Here is a 23337-nt window from a genome sequence, read left to right as displayed (position 1 = left end):
TACTGTAGTCTGTTTAGTCAGTTCAGATAACTAACGTTCACGATTTACAAATATTGATTTTATACACCAATTTGTTTGCCTTCTCCGTTGACCACGAAATGCCACCTATTGCTCTGGAGACATTGCGTGAAGCACGTCCATCAGAGTTAGCCAGGGAATGAGTGTCCGCTTGGACCATATTTTTAACATCACCCTTCTATTCAGGTGGAGCTTGATTAATACTGTACACATAAAGTTTACATGAAACACGTGCAACCCAGAAGTGTTAAGCTTCACAACACTAGGAAATCCTGATGTCAATGGCACGATACATATAGGGAAGTAAAAACGGGTAAGTTAATCGCCATAATTTGCAACACCATCGTTAGGAGCCATTAGTGATCAACACCGATTCCACACGGATGCACCTCGCCGTCGACGTGTAAGGTAATATTATTCCAACACCTTTGGTTGTTCCGTTTTGACGCCATGGAGCTTCCGCACCACATGCGTACACCAGCCCGGACTTTGAGATCGATCAGTGCTGATCAAACGCTCAGCCAACTGGTCGCTGTGTGTCGGTAGAGTTCGCTGTGTTCCAGTCGATGCTCCCAAATCTCTGTCGGTGTTGGTGTGGTGAATGGCACAAGTTAGGAAGTTGTCATCCCGTGGAATACGAAAGTTAGTCCTGGCATAGTATGAGTGATTGCCATTGTGATCGAAAGCGGGACATATTGTGGTTCCGATGTGTTTGGTGAATTTCAAACTTTGAAACGATGATAGGTTTTCAACGTTAATAACTTTCTCAACTTTGATAGATCGTTAATTACAAATGTAGCTTTTAGTTTTGTCGTCTGCGCTTTTAACATAATCTTGACGATAGAAACCACATGGTGTCTGTTGTTTTACGAGCATGGGCCAGTTGGAGTGTCCCCAGTGCTTTTATCGCCATCAATTCCGCTCATTGGTTTTTCACTGAGGATTATCGGTGGCCATGTTCCTGGTTCTCCTTATGGTGTCACATTCTGAGGTTTTGGGATCCGTCGAACTTGTAAGTACAACATAATATTTATTTGCGACATGACATGCCAAACCCCGCGTTGTTACATCAGCTACTGTAACTACAGCTATCAGTGTTTAAGTTCCGGCTGTGTTTCAAATTGATAATTTGAGTTAATATGTGTTTACGACCCAGTTCTGAAGTTACAATGTTTAGAGAGTGAGCAACAACAGTAGCGTTCACACCAGCGTCATCTGAACGTTGAAGTACACCAGCGGCAGACATTTGTTTCCTGGGTGTTTTATTATATTGCATATTACAGCATGATGCATTTAAAGGAAGGTCTTAATGGAAGTGGTTAAAACGTTTGCTCGTCACGCCGAGGGCTCGGGTTCAATTCCCTACGTAGGTTCAACGTGTGAAACCTTTTTCTGGTGTCCCCCGTTGTGACATTGCTGGATTATTGCTAAAAGCGGCGCAAAACCAGACTCACTCACTCACTTCTATCGACCGATGCCAATGAGCGAATATTGCTTAGCACCATGTGAGCATTACTGGAGCTCTATTGCAGGGAAGATATGAAATTAGGAACTTTCGAGTCGGTCGGTCAAAACATGATCTGGATCAAGTGATCACACAGTGTAAATGTTCTCCATGACATCTTTGTTTTGGGTCTAGATATGTAAAACGAGATCACCTTTCTCGTTGGATTTTTCGGTCATGCTTTTCACGTTTCCTCAGTTCTCGCATAAATTACAGGTGTATCGTGATCATTGTTCCCTGTCCAGACACGTGTCGTGTTCTCACAGTCACGATATATCACGTGATCACATAATCATGACGCTCACCAAACTTCGCTCCCACACCCAGGGTGTGTCGCGGGAGCTATTCTCGCAGCGTGTTGGTGTATAACACATAATCACTGTTCTGGGTCTCCATATATCACATCATCATTGTTTTCATATTTTCGTCGTTTCATTACATCATCTGATAATGTGGACACGTGGGGTGTCCATGTGCGGTATCCTAGGTGCCTACGTCAAGGGGATTGTGCTCCATTTTGCCGTCAATGACGCCCGGCGTTGCCTGCAATGTCAATAACTGGATTTTGATCGGTGCACGACTGTAGAGTCGGGTCTTGCTGTAACATGTGTTTCCTGTCGACATTCTCATCGCACCTAATCGTGACGGCTGATATCCAACTGTCAGTGTGGTAGCGAGGGCAGCTTGGCCCAACACAGATCGCACCCTAATCGTGACGGCTGATATCCAACTGTCAGTGTGGTAGCGAGGGCAGCTTGGCCCAACACAGATCGCACCCTAATCGTGACGGCTGATATCCAACTGTCAGTGTGGTAGCGAGGGCAGCTTGGCCCAACACAGATCGCACCCTAATCGTGACGGCTGATATCCAACTGTCAGTGTGGTAGCGAGGGCAGCTTGGCCCAACACAGATCGCACCCTAATCGTGACGGCAGATATCCAACTGTCAGTGTGGTAGCGAGGGCAGCTTGGCCCAACACAGATCGCACCCTAATCGTGACGGCTGATATCCAACTGTCAGTGTGGTAGCGAGGGCAGCTTGGCCCAACACAAAAAAACAGCATTCGCTTTAAAGCGCTGTTGGAGTCCCATTTGAACCTTTCATCTGTCATAAACTGGAGTTGGTCTTTTCAGATGTTCGTATCCCAAACACAGTAAAATATATTAGTATACAACACCTTCATGATAATATATTTCATGCATGTTCACTGTTAAACAAAGGCGGAGTTGTCTGCTGCCGAGCAATCATGACTTGCACTTTGTACAAACATTCGTTCATGTCTCATAAGATTCGATGCTGTGACATATCTCACTCCACGACCACGCGAGGCCTTACAATGGCGTCCATGTCAGTTGTCTGCAAGCCTCAGTTGTCTGCAAGCCTCATCGACAACACGATCGCACGTACATTACAGAACTTGTTAGAATGAAGAATTTCAGTATCGTGGTACGTATCGTGTCCCCGCCCCCATATGGAGCAACATATCGTTGTGACGAAAATGGAAGCATCTTGATGTATGACATCGCAGGTTGTATGAATGATATCATGAACATCGATCTACCCAATTGTGGATGCACTGGCATGGCTGACCACGCAATCCACTGAGGTGTCGCTGAGGGCAAACCTGTATTGCTGCAGACCAATGTCACTCGGGGTCTTCAGGAAACCCTGTATGTGGTGGAATTGAATCATTGACAGTTGTCTGACAAAGACGAATGACCTCTTTTGATTTATCATTAGTAAAAACTACTTTTGGCATCTGTCGTGTATTGACGATGTAAACGATCTAAAATCCTCAACACTCATTCTACAGAAGATATGACGGAGCTTGATTCTGGATTTCCGATATCCACTGTTCCTCTTGGTGATTAGAGAAAAAAAACAGGCTAGAACATTACTGTTACAATTATGTTTCTAGTTGGCAGGGAAACAGGCCTGCACAGGAGCAACAGGAGACAGATTCTAATCCATTATGCAGTTAATGTAAATGGAACGATCTTTTTAGATGTCTTTTTCAGACCCGCCACGTCCAGGTCTGTGTGCAACCACAAAAAACGTTTTGACACCCGCAATGTAGGACTTTTTCATTCCATTTGATAGTTACAGTAAACATGGGGGTTTATGTATACTTTTTGGAAACGGAATAAGGCTTAAATATAATTGACTGCCTTTTCCATTTTTATGTAACTTTCCTCTGAACCAGACCTGCCTGTTCAGCACTATATGTTGCTTTTTACCGCACTTATATGTCGAGGTAAGATTTTCTGTATTGTCATTGTGACCTAGATGCACGGCATTGTATATTGTCGTCGTTAGTAAACACTCATTCCAAATGGTGATATACAACCCTACGAGAGCGCCGTCAGATTGTTATTTGAGCCTGGTCCATTACCGTATACAGCCGCACAGGGTCAGCAACTGTTAGGGAGAGTCAGAGTGGCGGAAAAGTTAGTTAGATACATGGGATTTGGTGTCCTCATTAGAATCTTGCAAGCGTTCGGAGATAAAGGAATAAGTTAATATTCATGAAACTCATATTTGTAACATGAAATATTGATCGACCATACTATTTAAGCGCTCGTGGCTGGTAAAGTCATCAATTATTGATGTTCATAAAACATCACTTATTGACAGGAAATCTGTTCCCCAGACATTACGAAGACCAGTAGAGATTCAAAATCTCAAAACGAACAGTCTCTGCTGTTATAATTTGTCCAACAATCAGTAGATACGGCACATACGAAGATTAATATTTCAAGCCTTTGTAAAATGTGTATAAATATAAGGTTTAGAAAAGAAACAGCTCACTTCAAGGCATATAACTGTGTTTCTTAAATAAATAAAAGGTCCAACCAACCAATCAACCCAAACCCTAACACGCCAACCATGTCCCTCGACCAGTCTCAATCCTCAACACACCAACCATACCCCTCTGCCTATTTCAATTCCCAACACACCAACCGTATCCCTCTGCTTGTCTCAATTCCCAACTCACCAACCGTATCCCTCTACCTGTCTCAGTTGTCAGCACACCAACCGTATCCCTCTACCTGTCTCAATTCCCAACACACCAACCATACCCCTCTGCCTATTTCAATTCCCAACAGACCAACCGTATCCCTCTACCTGTCTCAGCTGTCAGCACACCAACCGTATCCCTGTGCCTCTCTGAAATCGCTAACATCCCATAAAAAGCCAGGTTAGACCTGGTCTTGAGCATCTCAGGCTTATCTTAATAAGCATCTTAGTAGTTCGGATGAACTATTGTATCTCAATACAATAGGTCGATGTTCATGACGTTGATCACTGAATGTTTTCTCTGATCGACCTTGTCAGTTTTATGTTTTTTTGTCAGTGTTAAGAATAGAAATAATTTGACTTGACATATGGTTTTGAAATGACCACTAATGACCAATTTATACAGCGTGTAAGGCGTTTTCGGGAGAAAGGGGCATTTGATGGACAGCTGATCACGTGGCCGTAAGTCTCTGTTAGCCAAATATAGGAGTAGTAACTTTGGACACGCTATCGAAAGTGAAAGATACACTGGAAAACCAACTGAAGAAAGAGTTTGCATTTTCTGTTCAAATTATGTTAATGTTTTTAAGCATAGAAACATAAAAATACTATTGTCGTTCTGTAACTTTTTCGTGTCAGGAAAATCAGGAAATCCTACATTCAAGGATTACATATCGTATGTACCCTTGAAGTTTTCAGTGACAAATAATTTGTATTTTGGACCAGTACCGGCCTATATTGGATGAAAATGTCTGCCTGTCTCCGTGCAAAAAGAAACTTCAAGCAAGTGCACTCGTTCTTCCGGAATATAGTCAACCCCACCCACGACAACCCTTCCATAAATATGTTTAAGTATATGTATGTGTGTATGTTTCACAAATGTCATCAGAAATATTATCATTGACTATAGTAAATGAACAATTGACAATGCCTGTCTTCTTAAATATTGTTAAGTGAGGGTTTACAAGAATAACTATTTACTTCAAAAACGATATAACTCTGGACACTTAATGATATGTTGCAATATTCGATTTCCATTCAGTGCGGTGACTAATGTATGTTTAAGGCAAAAACACGACTTTATTGAAGGCATTGTGTTAAAGTGTTAAATGTGTCTCACGTCTCCAGCATATTTTCCGGAACCAAACTTGTTTTTCTCCAAGAGATTCTGTTTATATCATTGCTATGGTAACTGACTTGACAGAACCAGTAAGCGTGTTGTTATGGCCATGAGCTTGAACGCCTGCTTCCAATTGAGATGTGTCGTCTGCTGCGATGGGAAGGTGTCTGCTGCCCATGTTGATTTTGAGGAATTTTCACTGAATGCTAGACCTGAAGGTATTAACTGAGAGACATGTGACGTCAATTGACAAACCTCTACAATCTTTTGACTTGCGGATCTATTGACTTTGTGACAAGGCTACTAAGTAGCCAGTGTGTCTGTTTAACAAAGATTTTGTAACATTCCTGTTCTCCAACACTGGATAAAGTTGAACCTATAGCATGCTAAGGGGAACCCTTGGCACCTATAGGATAATGAACGCCTTACCGCCTACATGCAGGTGAGTTGTACACCTTTTAACATGATGAGAAATATATACATGGATAATTGGAGATACATGTCAACAGTCACATCGCTGTTTACGCTTGAATGAACTGACAGCTTAAAAGAATAAACAGTTCGGTAGGTGGTCAGTCATATTTGCAGATAACTCAACAGTGACATCGATAGGTCGACGACCAGGGTGGACAGACAGATGTCCGAGTGTTTCATGGACAGACTGTCTCAACAGTCACATCAATAACCAAGCCCGGAGTCAGAAAGACATGTGAAGTGTCTGTTGCTCAGACATTTAGAATTGTTCGCAGAGCTCAAGAGTTGAAAATACGTTTACGCGAGTGCATAACCCGCCATCTTCGTGATCTATCGTCGAAATTATAGATAAACGCTGCAATGATGCTAATTATCCAATTCCCCTAACAATATAATTTTACTAATTTTACTCGATGATCTAATTCATTAAGCACGAAGGACGTAGATGCCAGTGTGGGTTCTGTCAGGTCAGAAAAGGTCACTTTGATTTTGAAACATTTGGATTTAAGGCTTTAAACTCATGCATATACAAAATACGGATTTCCCATGGTAGAAGTGGAACTGCCTTTCATATGTGTATATACAATATATTAAACAGTGATGGCCTACTTCCACATTCCTGGGAAACACCTTGTGAATTCCCTGATATGAATGAACTCAGAACCGCTGAATATTATCATTTAAATACTTTAATCTAGACGATTTATCATCTTTCAAACGGGTATGTAAACATGAATCATCTCATGCAGTTTCTAAATGACGTTTCCATGCCATTCCATATTTCACAAGATTGGTGTAATTCGTTTTCGACACTTATATTCACTCACACACAGTCAGAAGAAGAACTAAAGCGGTTACGCTTTGTCGCGGTAATCAGTCACGGTCGCAAGCTTCTGACAGTTTGGCCCTCACTCGCAGGGAGTTCATACTCATCAGTTCCTGCATCAATACAGCTTGGTTTATCATAAGCCAGATATAGAGGACCAGTAACTGTTTTTATGCAAATCGCCCACGGGGAATCGATCACTGCTCACAAAGACTTTCATGACAGTCCGCACGATCTCTATGTTCAATGAGCAGATTACCCCTGGGTGCAGGAGCTGATCCCCCTCCGGGGTATGTTTAGCATACCAAAGGCTGGTGGTATCTTACCTCTACAGGCTCGGGCTGAAATGTGTATCGATCAGTCATAATTGTTGCACAGTATATTCATAACCTGTCACATGTCACGGTCACTTGCAATGTTCCTGCTAAAAGACCTTGGAGTACCAGTGTGGTGATAATGGCGTTTCCAAGCGAAAATGGCATTTTGTGTTTCCACACCCACTTCTGTCAATGTTGATGAATTGTTTAACTGATATAGAAGTTGAATAGTTAGTATTGTTTAATGCTTATTAGTATGGGTGGGAGGTGAGGTCAGGTCAGTTCAGGTCAAGGTCAAGGGCGTCATGGTAAACATTTTTTTTTGTATATTTGTCACGGCTAGGATCTGGTCAAGGTCAAATATTCTTGTTGTGAGAACGTTTTTTTTCAGTTAACTTTTTCTATTTTTCGTGACAGATGATAAGGTAAACAGACGGTTGCCAAATACAACCAGCGGCTAACGATCTATGAACGTGCCTCCCGGGTAGTTAATTATGGGGTGCGGCAGGATGCGATCCCTCCTCTGCCTCACCGTTGGTCTACTGTACCTTCAGCTCGTGGCCTCCACACCATCCGCTGTGGGTGAGTACAACGTTAATGATTACCAATCTAAAGCCAAGTATTGACATTATGGTAAACTTTATGGGGTATGGTGTTTTTGTCACTCTTCAGAGAGAGGTATAGTAAATACTGGAATGGCGGATATGTAATAATGGTTTGCCTCCATAGGGAATATTTGCATGGAACCGATCAAATATGGTATCAGCAGTGCCATATTGAGTTGATGCCAGTGCATTGATAAAAGGTACTCTGCGATGGAATGATACAACACCTCGCGACCAAACACAGCATGGAGTGCACACAAGCAGACACACGTGCATTTACGCTCCAACACATGCACGCGTTTAACAGATATTCTAATTTCTTGAAATCTCTTTTTTAAAGCAAACAACGTATCAACAATGAATTAAATCAGATGAAATGGCAACATTGAAGGATTGAACTCATCTTCTCATGACACAGTGATTCAATTTAGATCTCATCCAAAGTGATCACATAAATTAACATTTGCCCCTTTTTATTGTATTGTGAAATCCGGGTGAGCGTGTGCCATGTATATTGACACTACGTGTCCTCATATAGTGGTTGTAACGATTCTGAAGAAAGCACCTCATTAAAATCTGCTTATATTTGTTGGATAAATACCCATTGTTTGCGTTTACACGTACTTAAATACCGTATTTGTTTTCAATAACGCACAATTGTTGGCGACAAGAACACGATGGCAATAGACATCAAATATTTTTTTCAGCTGGTGTTGAATATTTTTTCAAATACTCTTTGAACAGTCCTAAAGGGTACAATTATATTAATTTTGTTCATTACCGACTGCACGTTGATCCCTTTGGGCAAACTGTTCATATGTAATCTGTATTGTCTGTGAGACATCGTACCGTAACATTATGGATCAACGATTGACACTTGTCTAAGTCGAGGGACATGAAGACAATCAGAGCTGTACCTCTGAACTACCTGGCGGGTTGGGCGTCCAAGACACAAAAGTGAATGTGCTGGAGTTAGTGGTATTTTCATTCCAAATTCCAACACCGGCTCCTTTTGTTCTATTCTATTGTGTACAGATTGCTTTGATGTAAATATCTGAAAATATATGAAACTCAAATTTTTAAATATTGTTATGACTCACACTGTTGCCATAGAGTCAGACACAGACAATCCACAGACCATTCTAAACAAAACTTCAACAAGCATAACTGACGCAAGTCAGTATGAAAAAGTATAGAGGCATTGAACACAACGCGGTTGAATCATTCGAATCTGTTGCTCCATTTAGCAGAAACATGAGTGTCACATAACTTTCCTAATATACAGTCAATCCCTATGTCGCTGAACATGCACATGCTCTAATACCAACGAAAATAACTATTGAGACACCAAAGTAAAGATATTGATCCCGTGTCATCTATTGTCCGTCTTGACCAGCTGAGGTCCGGCGTAGTATAGGCCTTCAGCAATCCATGCTAGCCAGTAGATGTGGTAAGAGGCCACCAACGGTGGTCAGACTCGCTGACTTGGTTGATACATGTCATCAGTTCCCAGTTGCGCAGATCGATGCTCATGCTGTTGATCACTGGATCGTCTGGTCCAGACCCGATTATTTACAGACCGCTGCCATACACCTGGAATATTGCAGAGTGCGGCGTAAAACTAAACTCACTCACTCACTATTGTCAGCTTTAAAGCTACACAACAACCAGGCACTCAGCCATAAAACCACTGCCGATTCTGATGCACGACAAAACCCACTAAACCCTAATCATATTATCTTATGTAATCTCTGCTAAAAGCAGACACACTATACGAAATTTTCGATTAAAATGCAAAAACGCCTTGAACGAGATTTTTGCCTGTTCAATTAAACCATAAGAAAGACGTCTAAAATTGGCTCCACTCGCGGTACCACACAATTTATAGATAACTTCTGTAACGTGTCTACCGCCATTATGTAAAATGATTCCAACTCTTCTGGTCGTATTCTAATTGAATATAGCGTAGTAGCATCTTTGAGTATCTGTAATTAGTTCTGATAAATGGGAGAGACGTTTCAGAAAGTGTAAGTAGGCTGTGTCTACCTAATGGTAGCTGACAGGCTGACCTAGGGCGCAAGCTTGGGCCATACAACATCCCCTCTCTTGACTGCTATAATACCTGAGTGAGTTTGGTGTAACGATATCGTGAGCAGCATGTCAGGTGTGGGCATGTAAGCAATGGTTACGGTGGTTACAGTGCTACAGTGGTTACAGTGCTACAGTGGTTACAGCGCCAGTGCTTTATTCCCCACAAACCTCGAGTGAAGTCCATATCAGGTGTATCTTTTCAGGACATTACTGGAATGTTACTGAAACAGGCAGATGAAACACTCTCTGTTGCGTCTGAAAGCTAAACTGAACACCTGGTAATGGGTTCGAATCCTAGATTCTTCCTACTATGATTTCTATTCTGTCTCCCCATGTTGATAGTAGGTGTTGAATAGTGATAACTTTTACAGTTTGCTTCCGTAGATTTGTCCTCGCTTACTATGGTGACGGACCATTATGTGACGAATACTGCACAACGTAATGTTGCGATCTACATCACTATGACACCTATGCAACAATATTCCAAGGTACATATGTTAATATTGAATATTTGGTATCCATAGAAACAAAAAGTAATAACAAGACCTTAGAAGACCTCAAATTGTATTCATCAACAATATACAGTTTTGCATATGCATGATATTCCATACCCTCTCCAATATTCAGACAACAAAACTCAATGCTATGAACAATGCGCATTGCTGGTGAAAGCATGCTCAAGGTAAAACAGTTCCAAAAACAGATATGATCTTTTGAACATAGCCTCACTGCCCACTGGTGAGTCAATAGTCTTTGTTGATGTGAGTACAACTTGCTACATCTGAAAGATATTGACGGAACCTTTGAGAAACCTGTGCAAACACGAAGCAAGTGTTGTGTTAAGGACACAATCAGGTGATTGGTTACCTACACCGGTAGAGAAAATCAGGGGGTGTCGGTGAAGTGAAGTACATGCTTTCACACGCTCAAACTTTTATAAATGTGAATAATTACAACTCCAACCGCCCATTCAATGAACCAGTAAGAAACGGTAATTCGTTTATCGGCGTCGCCCACTTTTGATTTAATCTTATGCAGCGAGTATGGTTTTACGCAGCCTTTTCAGCATTGTCAGCAATGTCATGGTTGGGGTACAGCATAAATGGGCTTCACACTTTGTATCCTTGAGAGAAATCGAACCCAAGCCTTACGCCTGACGCCGATTTAACGCTACCCACCCTAACTGTGTAGAAACAGACCACGAACCAATACTGTGTGCTGATCCAAATGCCACAGCATTTAACATAAGCAACATCCGATACATTCACTTGTGGCCCTGAAGAATACCACATGTGTATTCTTCAGGTGAATAGTTATTGGTGTCGTGGCTGTAGTTGTTGGAGTAGAGGAAGTGGTTATTTGTAGCAGCTGTCTCCGGAGAGACGTTGTTGCTGCAGAAGCCGTGGTGCTGTTGTTGTTGCATCTGTGGTTATCGCTGCTGTTATGATAGTAGTTTGTGTTTCACATGATGTCGTCAATGTAGTTGTTTGTGGATGTAGCGGTAGTAGTTGTTGCATTAAGGTTACTACTTTTTATGGTAGTAGTTGTTGATGCAGTTGCACTGGTAGTAGCTCTTGATGCAGTTGCACTGGTAGTAGCTGTTGACGCAGCTGCTATAGTAATAGCTCTTGATGCAGTTGCACTGGTAGTAGCTGTTCCTCTAGATGTCACTGGTACTAGTTGTTACTGCAGTTGCACTTGTAGTAGCTGTTGATGCAGTTGCACTGGTAATAGCTGTTACTGCTAAAGTTGCACTGGTAGTAACCGTTGCTACAGTTGCACTGGTAGTAGCTGTTGCTCTAGATTCCACTGGTACTAGTTGTTACTGCAGTTGCACTGGTAGTAGCTGTTGCTGCAGTTGCTATAGTAGTAGCTGTTGCTGCAGTTGTACTGGTAGTAGCTCTTGATGCAGTTGCACTGGTAGTAGTTGTTGATGCAGTTGCACTGGTAGTAGCTGTTGATCTAGTTGCACTGATATTAGCCTTTGATGCAGTTGCACTGGTAGTAGCTGTTGGTGCAGTTGCACTGGTCGTAGTTGGTGCTGCAGTTGCACTGGTAGTAGCGGTTGATGCATTTGCACTGGTGGTATCTGTTGATTCAGTGCGAGTAGCTGTTACTATGGTGGTAGTAGTAATTGTTGAAGTATTTTGTTGTTGCTGTGGTGGTCGTAGATGTTGATGAAGTGGATGTGCTTGTCGGTTAAGGCAAGAAACTGTGTCGTGTTTAAACTGGTATTACTTTTTTGCTGAGTTTAACGCTGCCACTTAACTTTAAAGCACACATGAAGTGAAAAAAATCAAACATAATTAAAACACACTCATCACTTTTTTATGACATGTAATATGTACTGTTGATTGTGAAACAAACAAATAAACAAAATTATAAGCGTACAGTCACGACACAAAAGTGCATTATTTTGTACTTGGGTTTACCTCCCGCGAAACTAAGCACCTGGGAGATCGAATCCCGTCAGAGCGGGTGGGTGTCAACTCAAATGTAAGGAAGACTTTTCATTGGCTCTTTCATTTGCCGATACGCCGAGGGCTCATTGTGTGTATATAGATATGATGTGTTTGTAGTTGCTGCCTTAGTTGTAGATGTACTGGTTGTTGGCATAGTATCTGCAGCAGTTGGTGCTGTAGTTGTAGAGGTGGTTGTTGTCGCTGCTGTCGTAACCGTTGTCATTGTAGAACAGAGGTTATTGATGTGGCGGTAGTAGTCACTGCCAACTGACGCATCGCTTTGTAAATGGTAAAACAATGACACACGTGACACAAGTCACTACCATACAGACGTACTGATAGAGGGAACTCAGAGGGTGACAAACATGTCACAACCAGGCGTTGAAGTCATCTGCTGCCAATCTCCGCCAGTATCTATACACAACACCTATCCTGATCACGGGGAGAATGGTTAATAGTTATTGGTGGATCACAGCGATCTGACTGTACACCATATGGTTAGATGAGGTATAGGGTTCAGACACTGGTAGACCATACATAACTAGCCCCTGATAAATGCTCCCCACAGTGGAGTATTATTTCGATAACAGGCTTGTTGTCACAATATATACCGTAATACAACTGCCAACAATGTGCATAGAGGTCATATTCTGTTGAATGAGATGTTGAAGATTGTTTGTAGTAGATATAGTTGATGGGCTTCAAACTGTATTAGCAAAATATTGTACATTTTGCTTAAAAGAAAACGGACACGTTTCAATGCACATTTAGTTGAGTTTTACGCTGATATTCCAGCTATACCGCTGCGGTCTGTAAATAATCGAGTCTGGACCAGACGATATAGTGATCAACAATATGAATATCGATCTACGCAATTGGGAACCGTTGACATTTGTCAAAGTCAGCGGGTCTGACCACCCGATCCCGTTAGTCGCATCACAGGATAAGCAATTACTCAGATCTTTATGGGTAATATGTTTTATGTGTATTGTGCTTTGCATGTGTGACGAAAATACATACACACGTATATTAAGATTCACTGGCATGATACGAATGTGTAATAAAAACACAACACTCAATACTCAATGAAATCTGCATAGGCCACAAAGGTCATTTCAATATGGTTCGATATGATTTCTGAATTCCCGCCAGAAAAATCTTTTTTATCCATATAAATCTGATTTTGATGATGATCGAACAATCATACACACCCGATCACCCGATCACCTGATTGTGAGGCACATTTTGACCTTCATTAGTTAACCCCACATCAAGTAAATACCTGTGAAATTGCATATTGTAGTTGTGGTATGATTCTCGCCACAAATACCAACAGGCTAGTTATGTATACCGCATGTTCTAGAATTGTTTCTCACCCAAAGTCGTGTTTGTGATACAAAGTAACTTATACTTGTTGGGTAAACTGTTTCTCTCAGTACCCTCATTCTTCGTTAAAGCCTTCTTTTAATTGTAATATACATACGTACCATAATTACCCAGAAAGACCTTTTTCTTTTTCAACTTAAGTCTCCAAGGGAACATGGCATATTTTGCTTCATGGGTTCATGCAGACCACATGTCAGGAAGTCTGCTTAATCTGCTTAAACAACACGGTCAATCAGTTATATATCAGTTTCCAGCCTTCTCACAATGAGGACATTTTCTTCAGTTTACACAAGCTGAATATTTTAGACGAGTAGTTTTCGGTGCTTCAGTACATCTAGCTACAGTCATAATAAACCTTATGCTACGGTTTGACATAGATTTGGAACAGATTTGGAGGATTGTAAGTTAATTGTGGCTGGAGGGAAACCGCTTGTGTGTTCCCTCTGGAACTTAATCTCGATGAGGCACTTTGCAGTGGTCATGTGTGTTTAAGTTCGATTCGTCACCTTTGAGGAATATGTTCTGCCCATGTTCACAGCCTTAGATGGAAATAGAACTGAAATTCTGGTTTTATTAAAGTTAGTGGTGTTGAGTTCTTGTTCGTGTGAAAAGAATGGCAAAATAGAGTACCTTTTTATTAAACAGGAAACTGATATGTTTCACAGTCCATTGTGCATTGCATATGTGACAGGTATACAAGCATACTTCCATTACGATTCACTGACATGATTCCGATCGACAAAAGGCTTATTCCTGATATAAGACATACAAGGAGGCCAGACGAGACAAAAACAAAGCCTGCACAAAAATGGTGTGACGAACTGAACGTGAGAGCCAATGCCACATGCATATTTGCTTTCGATTTTGGGGATTGTCGTTTGGCTTCTTCTAGGGGGCAAGAAGCAATCGCCTCAATCTCGACTACGTCACCAGTAGAGTCATGTCTCAGTCAGCTGCCTCATCAACTGTGGACGCTGGACTTGGATCAAAGTTGGGGCTCATCATGATCGATTGACAATCTTCGTCAGTGAAGCTATATAGTTCAAAGTCAGCGTTCAAAGGCACTTTGGAAGCAATGTTCTTGGTGAGATACATCAGTAAGTGGTGTCTTGCGTCTGCCATGCTCTCTTTTGAGTCAGATATAAGTCCCTCTCTATGTACATGACTCACTCCTTCTTTTGGGAGTCAGTCATGCGGGTGGGTGTACGCCCCCATCATGTATACATATCGCTAGAATGATGATTGTGATGAGTGTGATGATTATAAGACCAGTTTTAACAAAGTTAGTATCACATGTAGATTATGTGCCTTTAGTTGCCTCTGGGTGGAATCAAAAATGATGATTGTGATGATTGTGATAATTATAGTCATGAAACTACTGCTAAAGATGATGAGAATATGAATAACATAGATGAAAATACATTTCTTGGGAAGAAAAAATACGTAAGTCTTTCAGTGCATTAGTTTAATAGCAACGCGATCATCCCGAGAAGGCTTAAAACAGGAAGGAACAGTAAACAGCGGAGCTATTGTCTGTGTTCCGACCTCATTCCGTCCGTCTGTGGTTCACTACCAGGGACCAGTAAACAAAGGACAGATCTGACAAAGTTCACTCCTGTGTGACCTGAACTGAGTTTTAAAATACCGCTGGAAATTTTTAACAATAATCTAAAGGGCATTTTTTCAACATAATTACGCAGTATGCAATACCTTTAATTTACTTGATATTTTTAGCACATTTTGACTTTCATTGGTTTCATGATGCGATTCTCACCATAGGGTTTAACAGGCTTTTTCTAATACCATATATACTAAACCCGTTTCTCACCCGACTTTTAGTTTGTTTGTTTGTTTGTGATATGCAGTAACTTGTAAATGTGGGCAAATTGTCTTTCTTTCATCAAAACCTTATTTTAAAACATAATATACTAACATTACTAGAAAGCATCTTTTTTTCCTTTTTTTCGTTTCCAAAGGAAGATGGCATAATTTGCTTCGTTGGTTCATCTACACTCATGCAGACCACATATCAGGAAGTCGGCATAATCTGGTAGTTTTAGACAATGCGGTCAATTAGTTATATATCAGTTTGCAGGATTCTCACAATGAGGTCATTTTCTTCAGTTTAGCTGAATATTTTAGACGAGTAGATGTCGGTGCTTCAGGACAGCTAGCTCCAGTCATAATAATGCGTATGTTGCGGTTTGACATAGATTTGGTACAGAGTTGGAGGATTGTACGTCAAGTACGGATGTTACGACAATGCCCCCAGTCTTAGATGAAAAGAGAACTAAAATTCAGTTTTTGTTATTAATTTGAAAATCTGGTGAGAAGTAAATATACAGTGTTTGTTAATATAGTGCACGATTGTTGCCGATTTCATATGCCTTGATAGGAATGACGGACGATTTATCCCAGATGTTGAAAGACGACTGAGATTCTATGTCACGTGCTCAGCTTCTGATGTTCCAGTTGGATTCTAATTTTATATGACATCCTACTTTCTGTGATAGGATTAGCCAAGGATTTTGTCTTTCTGTGATAGCGCCAGTTGACCTGCCAGTAAACGTTCTCTAGTCTGGAATGTAAGTGAGTGAATATGACCCGTGACATGTACTCACAGACGGGTGACTGATTTCTACCGAACCCAGTCTTATTTGTCACGCCTAGCTTCATCTGACAGGGTGCGATCTACTCTTTGCATCTGCACCATAGGTCTGGACCATATTCACCCTCTGACATCCGTACGTTGTGTATTTTTGCGAAACCTATACAAATGTTGGGGAACCCGCAGTCTCTCCTACATGTCAATCAGTTTGAAGTCTCATGCCGGGAGAGCGTATTTGTAGGTATTTGAGTTTTTTCAGTACTCTAAATGTTATTCGTTCTTTTAGTTATCTGAAGCTGTCACCTGAAAATGGTACTTAAATCTGAAAATGGAGTGTCAACTTTTATAGTGAAGTCTGACCTGTGTATTCCAAGTGTGTGGTGCTGAAAAATGGTGGTTATAGCCAAAGAGATAAATACCAAGTATTTCAATCCCCATGTGCGTAAGGCGTTAATACATGGGTAAGGGTATTCCACTTAGTACACGGGACCTCCAGATCTGCTCGCGTGTCTTCCAAACGTGTGAACAAATCAACCAAATAAAATCGTTGTTACAGGACAGCCATCATCCAAACATTTCTAACAAAAACAAAAACAAAAAACTCTGTAGCCAGGTCATATGATAATCATTTGTTGTTATTTAATCTGCATTCTTAATTTTTATCACTGCCACAGCGTACATCGTCTTGTCGGCTACCTTGTTCCTCTTCGTCACTTCCATTAATTGCTGCATATGACATTTATGACCTTTATTGGTCATCCCCCTTGGCTGTGTCTGTCATCATATCAACTGTAGAAGGAAGTGCTACTGTTCCTCTATCTGTCCATTGTTGAATCTTTGCCTGTCCATTGTTTTTGAAAACTGCATACACATATGTATGCTCACATTTGTGTGAAATGTTAGTGTGGAGACCGGCATTCCGACTGTCTTTGTAGGGACCACCGCGAACAGGATTATGCCGCTCGCAAGAAAGGCCCTGGGGTTGAGCTTGAAGTCCGCTCTCATCATTCATGTATACTTGTTTGGCATGTCTTGTGAAACCAACTGAAGAAGTTTGAACAACTAAACTATGCCTTCGTCTTCATCAACGTATTCATTTGTCTTCGTCAGCGTAATGTTCATCAAAATCATGAGCTAATTCTCCAGTCATCTTAATCATGAACCGATCCCCATCGACGTTATCCACCCGTTGACAACTGGTATTAGAATCCGGCTGGAGTAACGTCTAGCTTACTCCCCATCTTGAAAACTCTCTATGTGCCTAGCAAGTTCTACGTCAAAATGAAGAGATTGCAAGCGTCTTGATCAACATGGATCCTCAAAGTCGCCATCTTGAATGGAGACCATACAGCAACCACCCAATGGACACCCTACAAGTTAAGGAAGAAGCGAGATACCACAGACCAAGCAAGTAGGTACGTCTCTCCCACAGAGATCTTATCACAGCCATCAACATGGAGATCGGGTATTCATACAGAAGACACCTTACGGACATCTTCAAGATGGACATTGTGTACAAGACAGTTCATCAGGACTTACTTGTCTGTGTTGCCTTCAAAAGACTCAGTTCAGGATATAGTATGTGTTATTGTTGATACGTGCAACCAGGTATGTTTGATCATAGACCAGTACATTACTACCTTCTTATGTCTATACCACAATGTATAGAACATTGTGAACACTGATTACTTATGTAGATATAGAATGAAGTCAGAATAGGGATATTCTTTTGTCCAGATACCCACAACCACTTTTCTATTATGTGTCAGTATTAAGCCATTAACGGCAAAGTATTATTCAGCATTTCAGAATTTTGAAGTCAGAGAAGAGTTATTATTATTTATTTTTCTAGGGCACAGAATCCACATTATACGGGCAAGCTCTGGCAACGACACAGGAATAGCACCCATTGTAGGTGTACTTTTTAACTGGGCATAGCACCCACACTATATGGGCAAGCTCCGTCACAGACACGGGAAGAGCACCCATCATACTTAAAAGGGCAACAGTACCAACAAGTACCGTCTGAGTCACGCGGTAAAGTTAGACTCCTGGTTTCAAATTTCCTATTGTGAAATATTTGTTGAGATGTTAAGTGCATACTTTTCATGACACTCATCATTATCATTGATGGGTACTAAGTCTCACTACAAAGCCAGACTCCAGATTTAAATATCTTTCTCTGAAATATTTATTTAATCTGTCCGAAGTGACCAATACCTGAATGTGAAATGTACATTGCAACGATCATATGATTATTGTTCTGATGTCAGACTGACAAATGATCACCCTCTTACTGTCACTGCATAGATATATTTGCTGCACGGGATGTCAACGACATCAAGAATTGCCTTACAGTGATTATGTACTGATTCACACAGTCGACGCACCGACCTTATATGAACGCGCTGACATCCTTATACCATACAGCCATACCTGCATCCAGAATCCAGCACCACACCAAAACACTGCTTATATACCGTTTTCATGTAAATTCTACTCAGATGTTGGTATGACATTTGTTGTCTTGAAAAGGGCCAGCAGGGAACATACAGACTGGAGTGCGCACTAATCACTGAAGAGTTGCGGGTAGCTCTGCCATTCATTTAGCTAGCGTGAGGCAAATAGAGTTAGCACTATGTAGCAACATAGTGTGTGATTAACTCCACACAAGGAAACACACTGTAGTATGATTATGTACATTGCTGTAGTTAATACGTAATCACGGCCAAATCAAATCTTCAAACACTCAACACGCAAGTCACAATTCCTCGAGGAACCAATGTTAGCTCTAGAGACCTTTATCGTTGCATGTTGTCCCCATCCTGCCCGTGCACCAGTATATCGTCCCTGCCTAAGTCTTGTTTAGCAATCTCAGATAAAACACATACCAAATCTTCCTTCCTTGGTCTATCTTTAGAGGTTCACGACAATATGACAACGTTAAGTCACAAGCAAACTGTAGCGCAGATGGGGTTGCGCAACATAGAGAATATGACAAGTCTTCATACATGCGAGCGAAGCGAGCAAAGGTTGGCAACTACTTTCCTCGCTTCGGATCGAAAAATATTTTTCATCTCAAAATAAAATATTGCCACCATTAAAGATACACTCTCATTTCCTCACTTGGTTGTGCTGTCACAATTCCTTCCTTATGTTTACTAATTACTCACGTGAACTATGTTTTATTCAAAAGGTTTAAGCGCCACACGCGGTATTCAGATCGTTCTTCGCCTCCATTACCCCTGCCAGCTTCCGGTTGAAGGGAGCGACGGAACAAGAATAAGCAGAAATTGAAAAGAAATACCATATTGCCTAAATGTATCATGAACCTATCCCTCCCCTATTCCTTCACTCCTTTGAACCGGAAGCTGGTAGAGGGAATGGAGGCAAACAACGGTTGCTCTTAAAATGTTGAATAAAAAATATTGCACGTGAGTAATTTTTCAACATTGGGTTGGAAATGTCAGAGCACAACCAAGTGAAGAAATAGGTGTATACTTTTGATGGTGGCGATATTCTATTTTGACATGAAAAATATTTTTCGAACTGAAGCGAGGAGAGTACGGTGCCAACCTTTGCTCGCAAGAAGACTGGTCATTTTCTCTATGCTGCGCAACCCATTTGCGCTACAATTTGCCTGTGGTTAAGTGAAGTATCATCTAAAGAAAACTTTGAGAACACTGTTAGATGTGCAGGTTAGCCTCCCTCATTGAAGGCATTACCATAAAACAGTTATGGGGCTTATGGACAATGCCTGGTCGCATTGTTTCAATACTTCCATTGTGCGCCTTGTGCAAGGCAAGAGTCGCACCGAGGGTGTTGTTGTCGCTTTCCGTTTCTGTAGAGCGACATCAGTAGGCGGATCCAGAGAGGGATGTTTGGTGGTGGTGGTGAAAATGAATGTACAGTTTAATATATGAAATTCAATAGATTTTCCTCAGATTGTGAAAAAGTGTGTTGATATGCATCCATATTGCAACCGCGTTGGTCTTGGGTATATATTTCTCCAGTTGTGACCACCAATAAGATGAAGGTATATATTTCTCTAGTTGTGACCACCAATAAGATCAAAATACATATTTCTCCAGTTGTGACCACCAAAAAGATCAAGGTATATATTTCTCCAGTTGTGACCACCAATAAGACGAGGGTATATATTTCTCCAGTTGTGACCACCAATAAGATGAAGGTATATATTTCTCTAGTTGTGACCACCAATAAGATCAAAATACATATTTCTCCAGTTGTGACCACCAAAAAGATCAAGGTATATATTTCTCCAGTTGTGACCACCAATAAGACGAGGGTATATATTTCTCCAGTTGTGACCACCAATAAGATGAACGTATATATTTCTCTAGTTGTGACCACCAGTAAGATCAAGGTATATATTTTTCCAGTTGTGACCACCAATAAGATGAGGGTATATATTTCTCCAGTTGTGACCACCAATAAGATCAAGGTTGTATTTCTCCAGTTGTGACCACCAATAAGACGAAGGTATATATTTCTCCAGTTGTGACCACCAATAAGACGAGGGTATATATTTCTCCAGTTGTGACCACCAATAAGATGAAGGTATATATTTCTCTAGTTGTGACCACCAATAAGATCAAGGTTGTATTTCTCCAGTTGTAACCACCAATAAGATGAAGGTATATATTTCTCTAGTTGTGACCACCAGTACGATCAAGGTATATATTTCTCCAGTTGTGACCATCAATAAGATGAACGTATATATTTCTCCAGTTGTGACCACCAATATGATGAAGGTATAAATTTCTCCAGTTGTGACCACCAATAAGATGAAGGTATATATTTCTCTCGTTGTGACCACCAATAAGATGAAGGTTGTATTTCTCCAGTTGTGACCACCAATAAGACGAAGGTATATATTTCTCCAGTTGTGACCACCAATAAGACGAAGGTATATATTTCTCCAGTTGTGACCACCAATAAGATGAAGGTATATATTTCTCCAGTTGTGACCACCAATAAGACGAGGGTATATATTTCTCCAGTTGTGACCGCCAATAAGATGAAGGTATATATTTCTCTAGTTGTGACCACCAGTAAGATCAAGGTATGTATTTCTCCAGTTGTGACCATCAATAAGATGAACGTATATATTTCTCTAGTTGTGACCACCAATATGATGAAGGTATAAATTTCTCCAGTTGTGACCACCAATAAGATGAAGGTATATATTTCTCCAGTTGTGACCACCAATAAGACGAAGGTATATATTTCTCCAGTTGTGACCACCAATAAGATGAGGGTATATATTTCTCCAGTTGTGACCACCAATAAGATCAAGGTTGTATTTCTCCAGTTGTGACCACCAATAAGACGAAGGTATATATTTCTCCAGTTGTGACCACCAATAAGACGAGGGTATATATTTCTCCAGTTGTGACCACCAATAAGATGAGGGTATATATTTCTCCAGTTGTGACCACCAATAAGATCAAGGTTGTATTTCTCCAGTTGTGACCACCAATAAGACGAAGGTATATATTTCTCCAGTTGTGACCACCAATAAGACGAGGGTATATATTTCTCCAGTTGTGACCACCAATAAGATGAAGGTATATATTTCTCTAGTTGTGACCACCAATAAGATCAAGGTTGTATTTCTCCAGTTGTGACCACCAATAAGATGAAGGTATATATTTCTCTAGTTGTGACCACCAGTACGATCAAGGTATATATTTCTCTCGTTGTGACCATCAATAAGATGAGGGTATATATTTCTCCAGTTGTGACCACCAATATGATGAAGGTATAAATTTCTCCAGTTGTGACCACCAATAAGATGAAGGTATATATTTCTCTCGTTGTGACCACCAATAAGATGAAGGTATATATTTCTCCAGTTGTGACCACCAATAAGACGAAGGTATATATTTCTCCAGTTGTGACCACCAATAAGACGAAGGTATATATTTCTCCAGTTGTGACCACCAATAAGATGAAGGTATATATTTCTCCAGCTGTGACCACCAATAAGACGAGGGTATATATTTCTCCAGTTGTGACCACCAATAAGATGAAGGTATATATTTCTCTAGTTGTGACCACCAGTAAGATCAAGGTATATATTTCTCCAGTTGTGACCATCAATAGGATGAACGTATATATTTCTCTAGTTGTGACCACCAATATGATGAAGGTATAAATTTCTCCAGTTGTGACCACCAATAAGATGAAGGTATATATTTCTCCAGTTGTGACCACCAATAAGACGAAGGTATATATGTCTCCAGTTGTGACCACCAATAAGATGAAGGTATATATTTCTCCAGTTGTGACCACCAATAAGACGAGGGTATATATTTCTCCAGTTGTGACCACCAATAAGATGAAGGTATATATTTCTCCAGTTGTGACCACCAATAAGATCAAGGTTGTATTTCTCCAGTTGTGACCACCAATAAGATGAACGTATATATTTCTCTAGTTGTGACCACCAGTACGATCAAGGTATATATTTCTCCAGTTGTGACCATCAATAAGATGAACGTATATATTTCTCCAGTTGTGACCACCAATATGATGAAGGTATAAATTTCTCCAGTTGTGACCACCAATAAGATGAAGGTATATATTTCTCTAGTTGTGACCACCAATAAGACGAGGGTATATATTTCTCCAGTTGTGACCATCAATAAGATCCAGGTATATATTTCTCTAGTTGCGACCACCAATGTGATGAAGGTATATATTTCTCCAGTTGTGACCACCAATAAGATGAAGGTATATATTTCTCTAGTTGTGACCACCAATGAGATGAAGGTATATATTTGTCTAGTTGTGACCACTGATAAGATGAGGGCATATATTTCTCCATTTGTGATCACCGGTAAGACGAGGGTATATATTTCTCCACGTGACTATGTATTTC

At 40.8% G+C, this 23337-nt stretch overlaps 1 protein-coding gene across 2 annotated transcripts in view; it reads left to right on the top strand.

Moving 5' to 3' along the window:
* Window positions 1-348: 348 nt before the first annotated feature.
* The window catches only part of LOC137294651 (probable G-protein coupled receptor CG31760), a 61399-nt gene continuing 38410 nt past the window's right edge, over window positions 349-23337 (top strand). Inside the window, exons 1-2 of one of the 2 annotated variants that reach the window (XM_067825713.1) lie at window positions 349-426; window positions 7696-7860. In XM_067825713.1, the coding sequence (XP_067681814.1) occupies window positions 7773-7860 (88 nt within the window). In that variant the 5' untranslated portion in view covers window positions 349-426; window positions 7696-7772. Of the gene's footprint in view, window positions 427-583; window positions 661-7695; window positions 7861-23337 lie in introns of those variants that run through there. The other variant, XM_067825712.1, reaches the window with a different exon arrangement.

The sequence above is a fragment of the Haliotis asinina genome, chromosome 8, assembly GCF_037392515.1.
Source record: "Haliotis asinina isolate JCU_RB_2024 chromosome 8, JCU_Hal_asi_v2, whole genome shotgun sequence".
Taxonomy (NCBI): domain Eukaryota; kingdom Metazoa; phylum Mollusca; class Gastropoda; order Lepetellida; family Haliotidae; genus Haliotis; species Haliotis asinina.
This window is presented reverse-complemented; position numbering and strand designations above follow the sequence as displayed.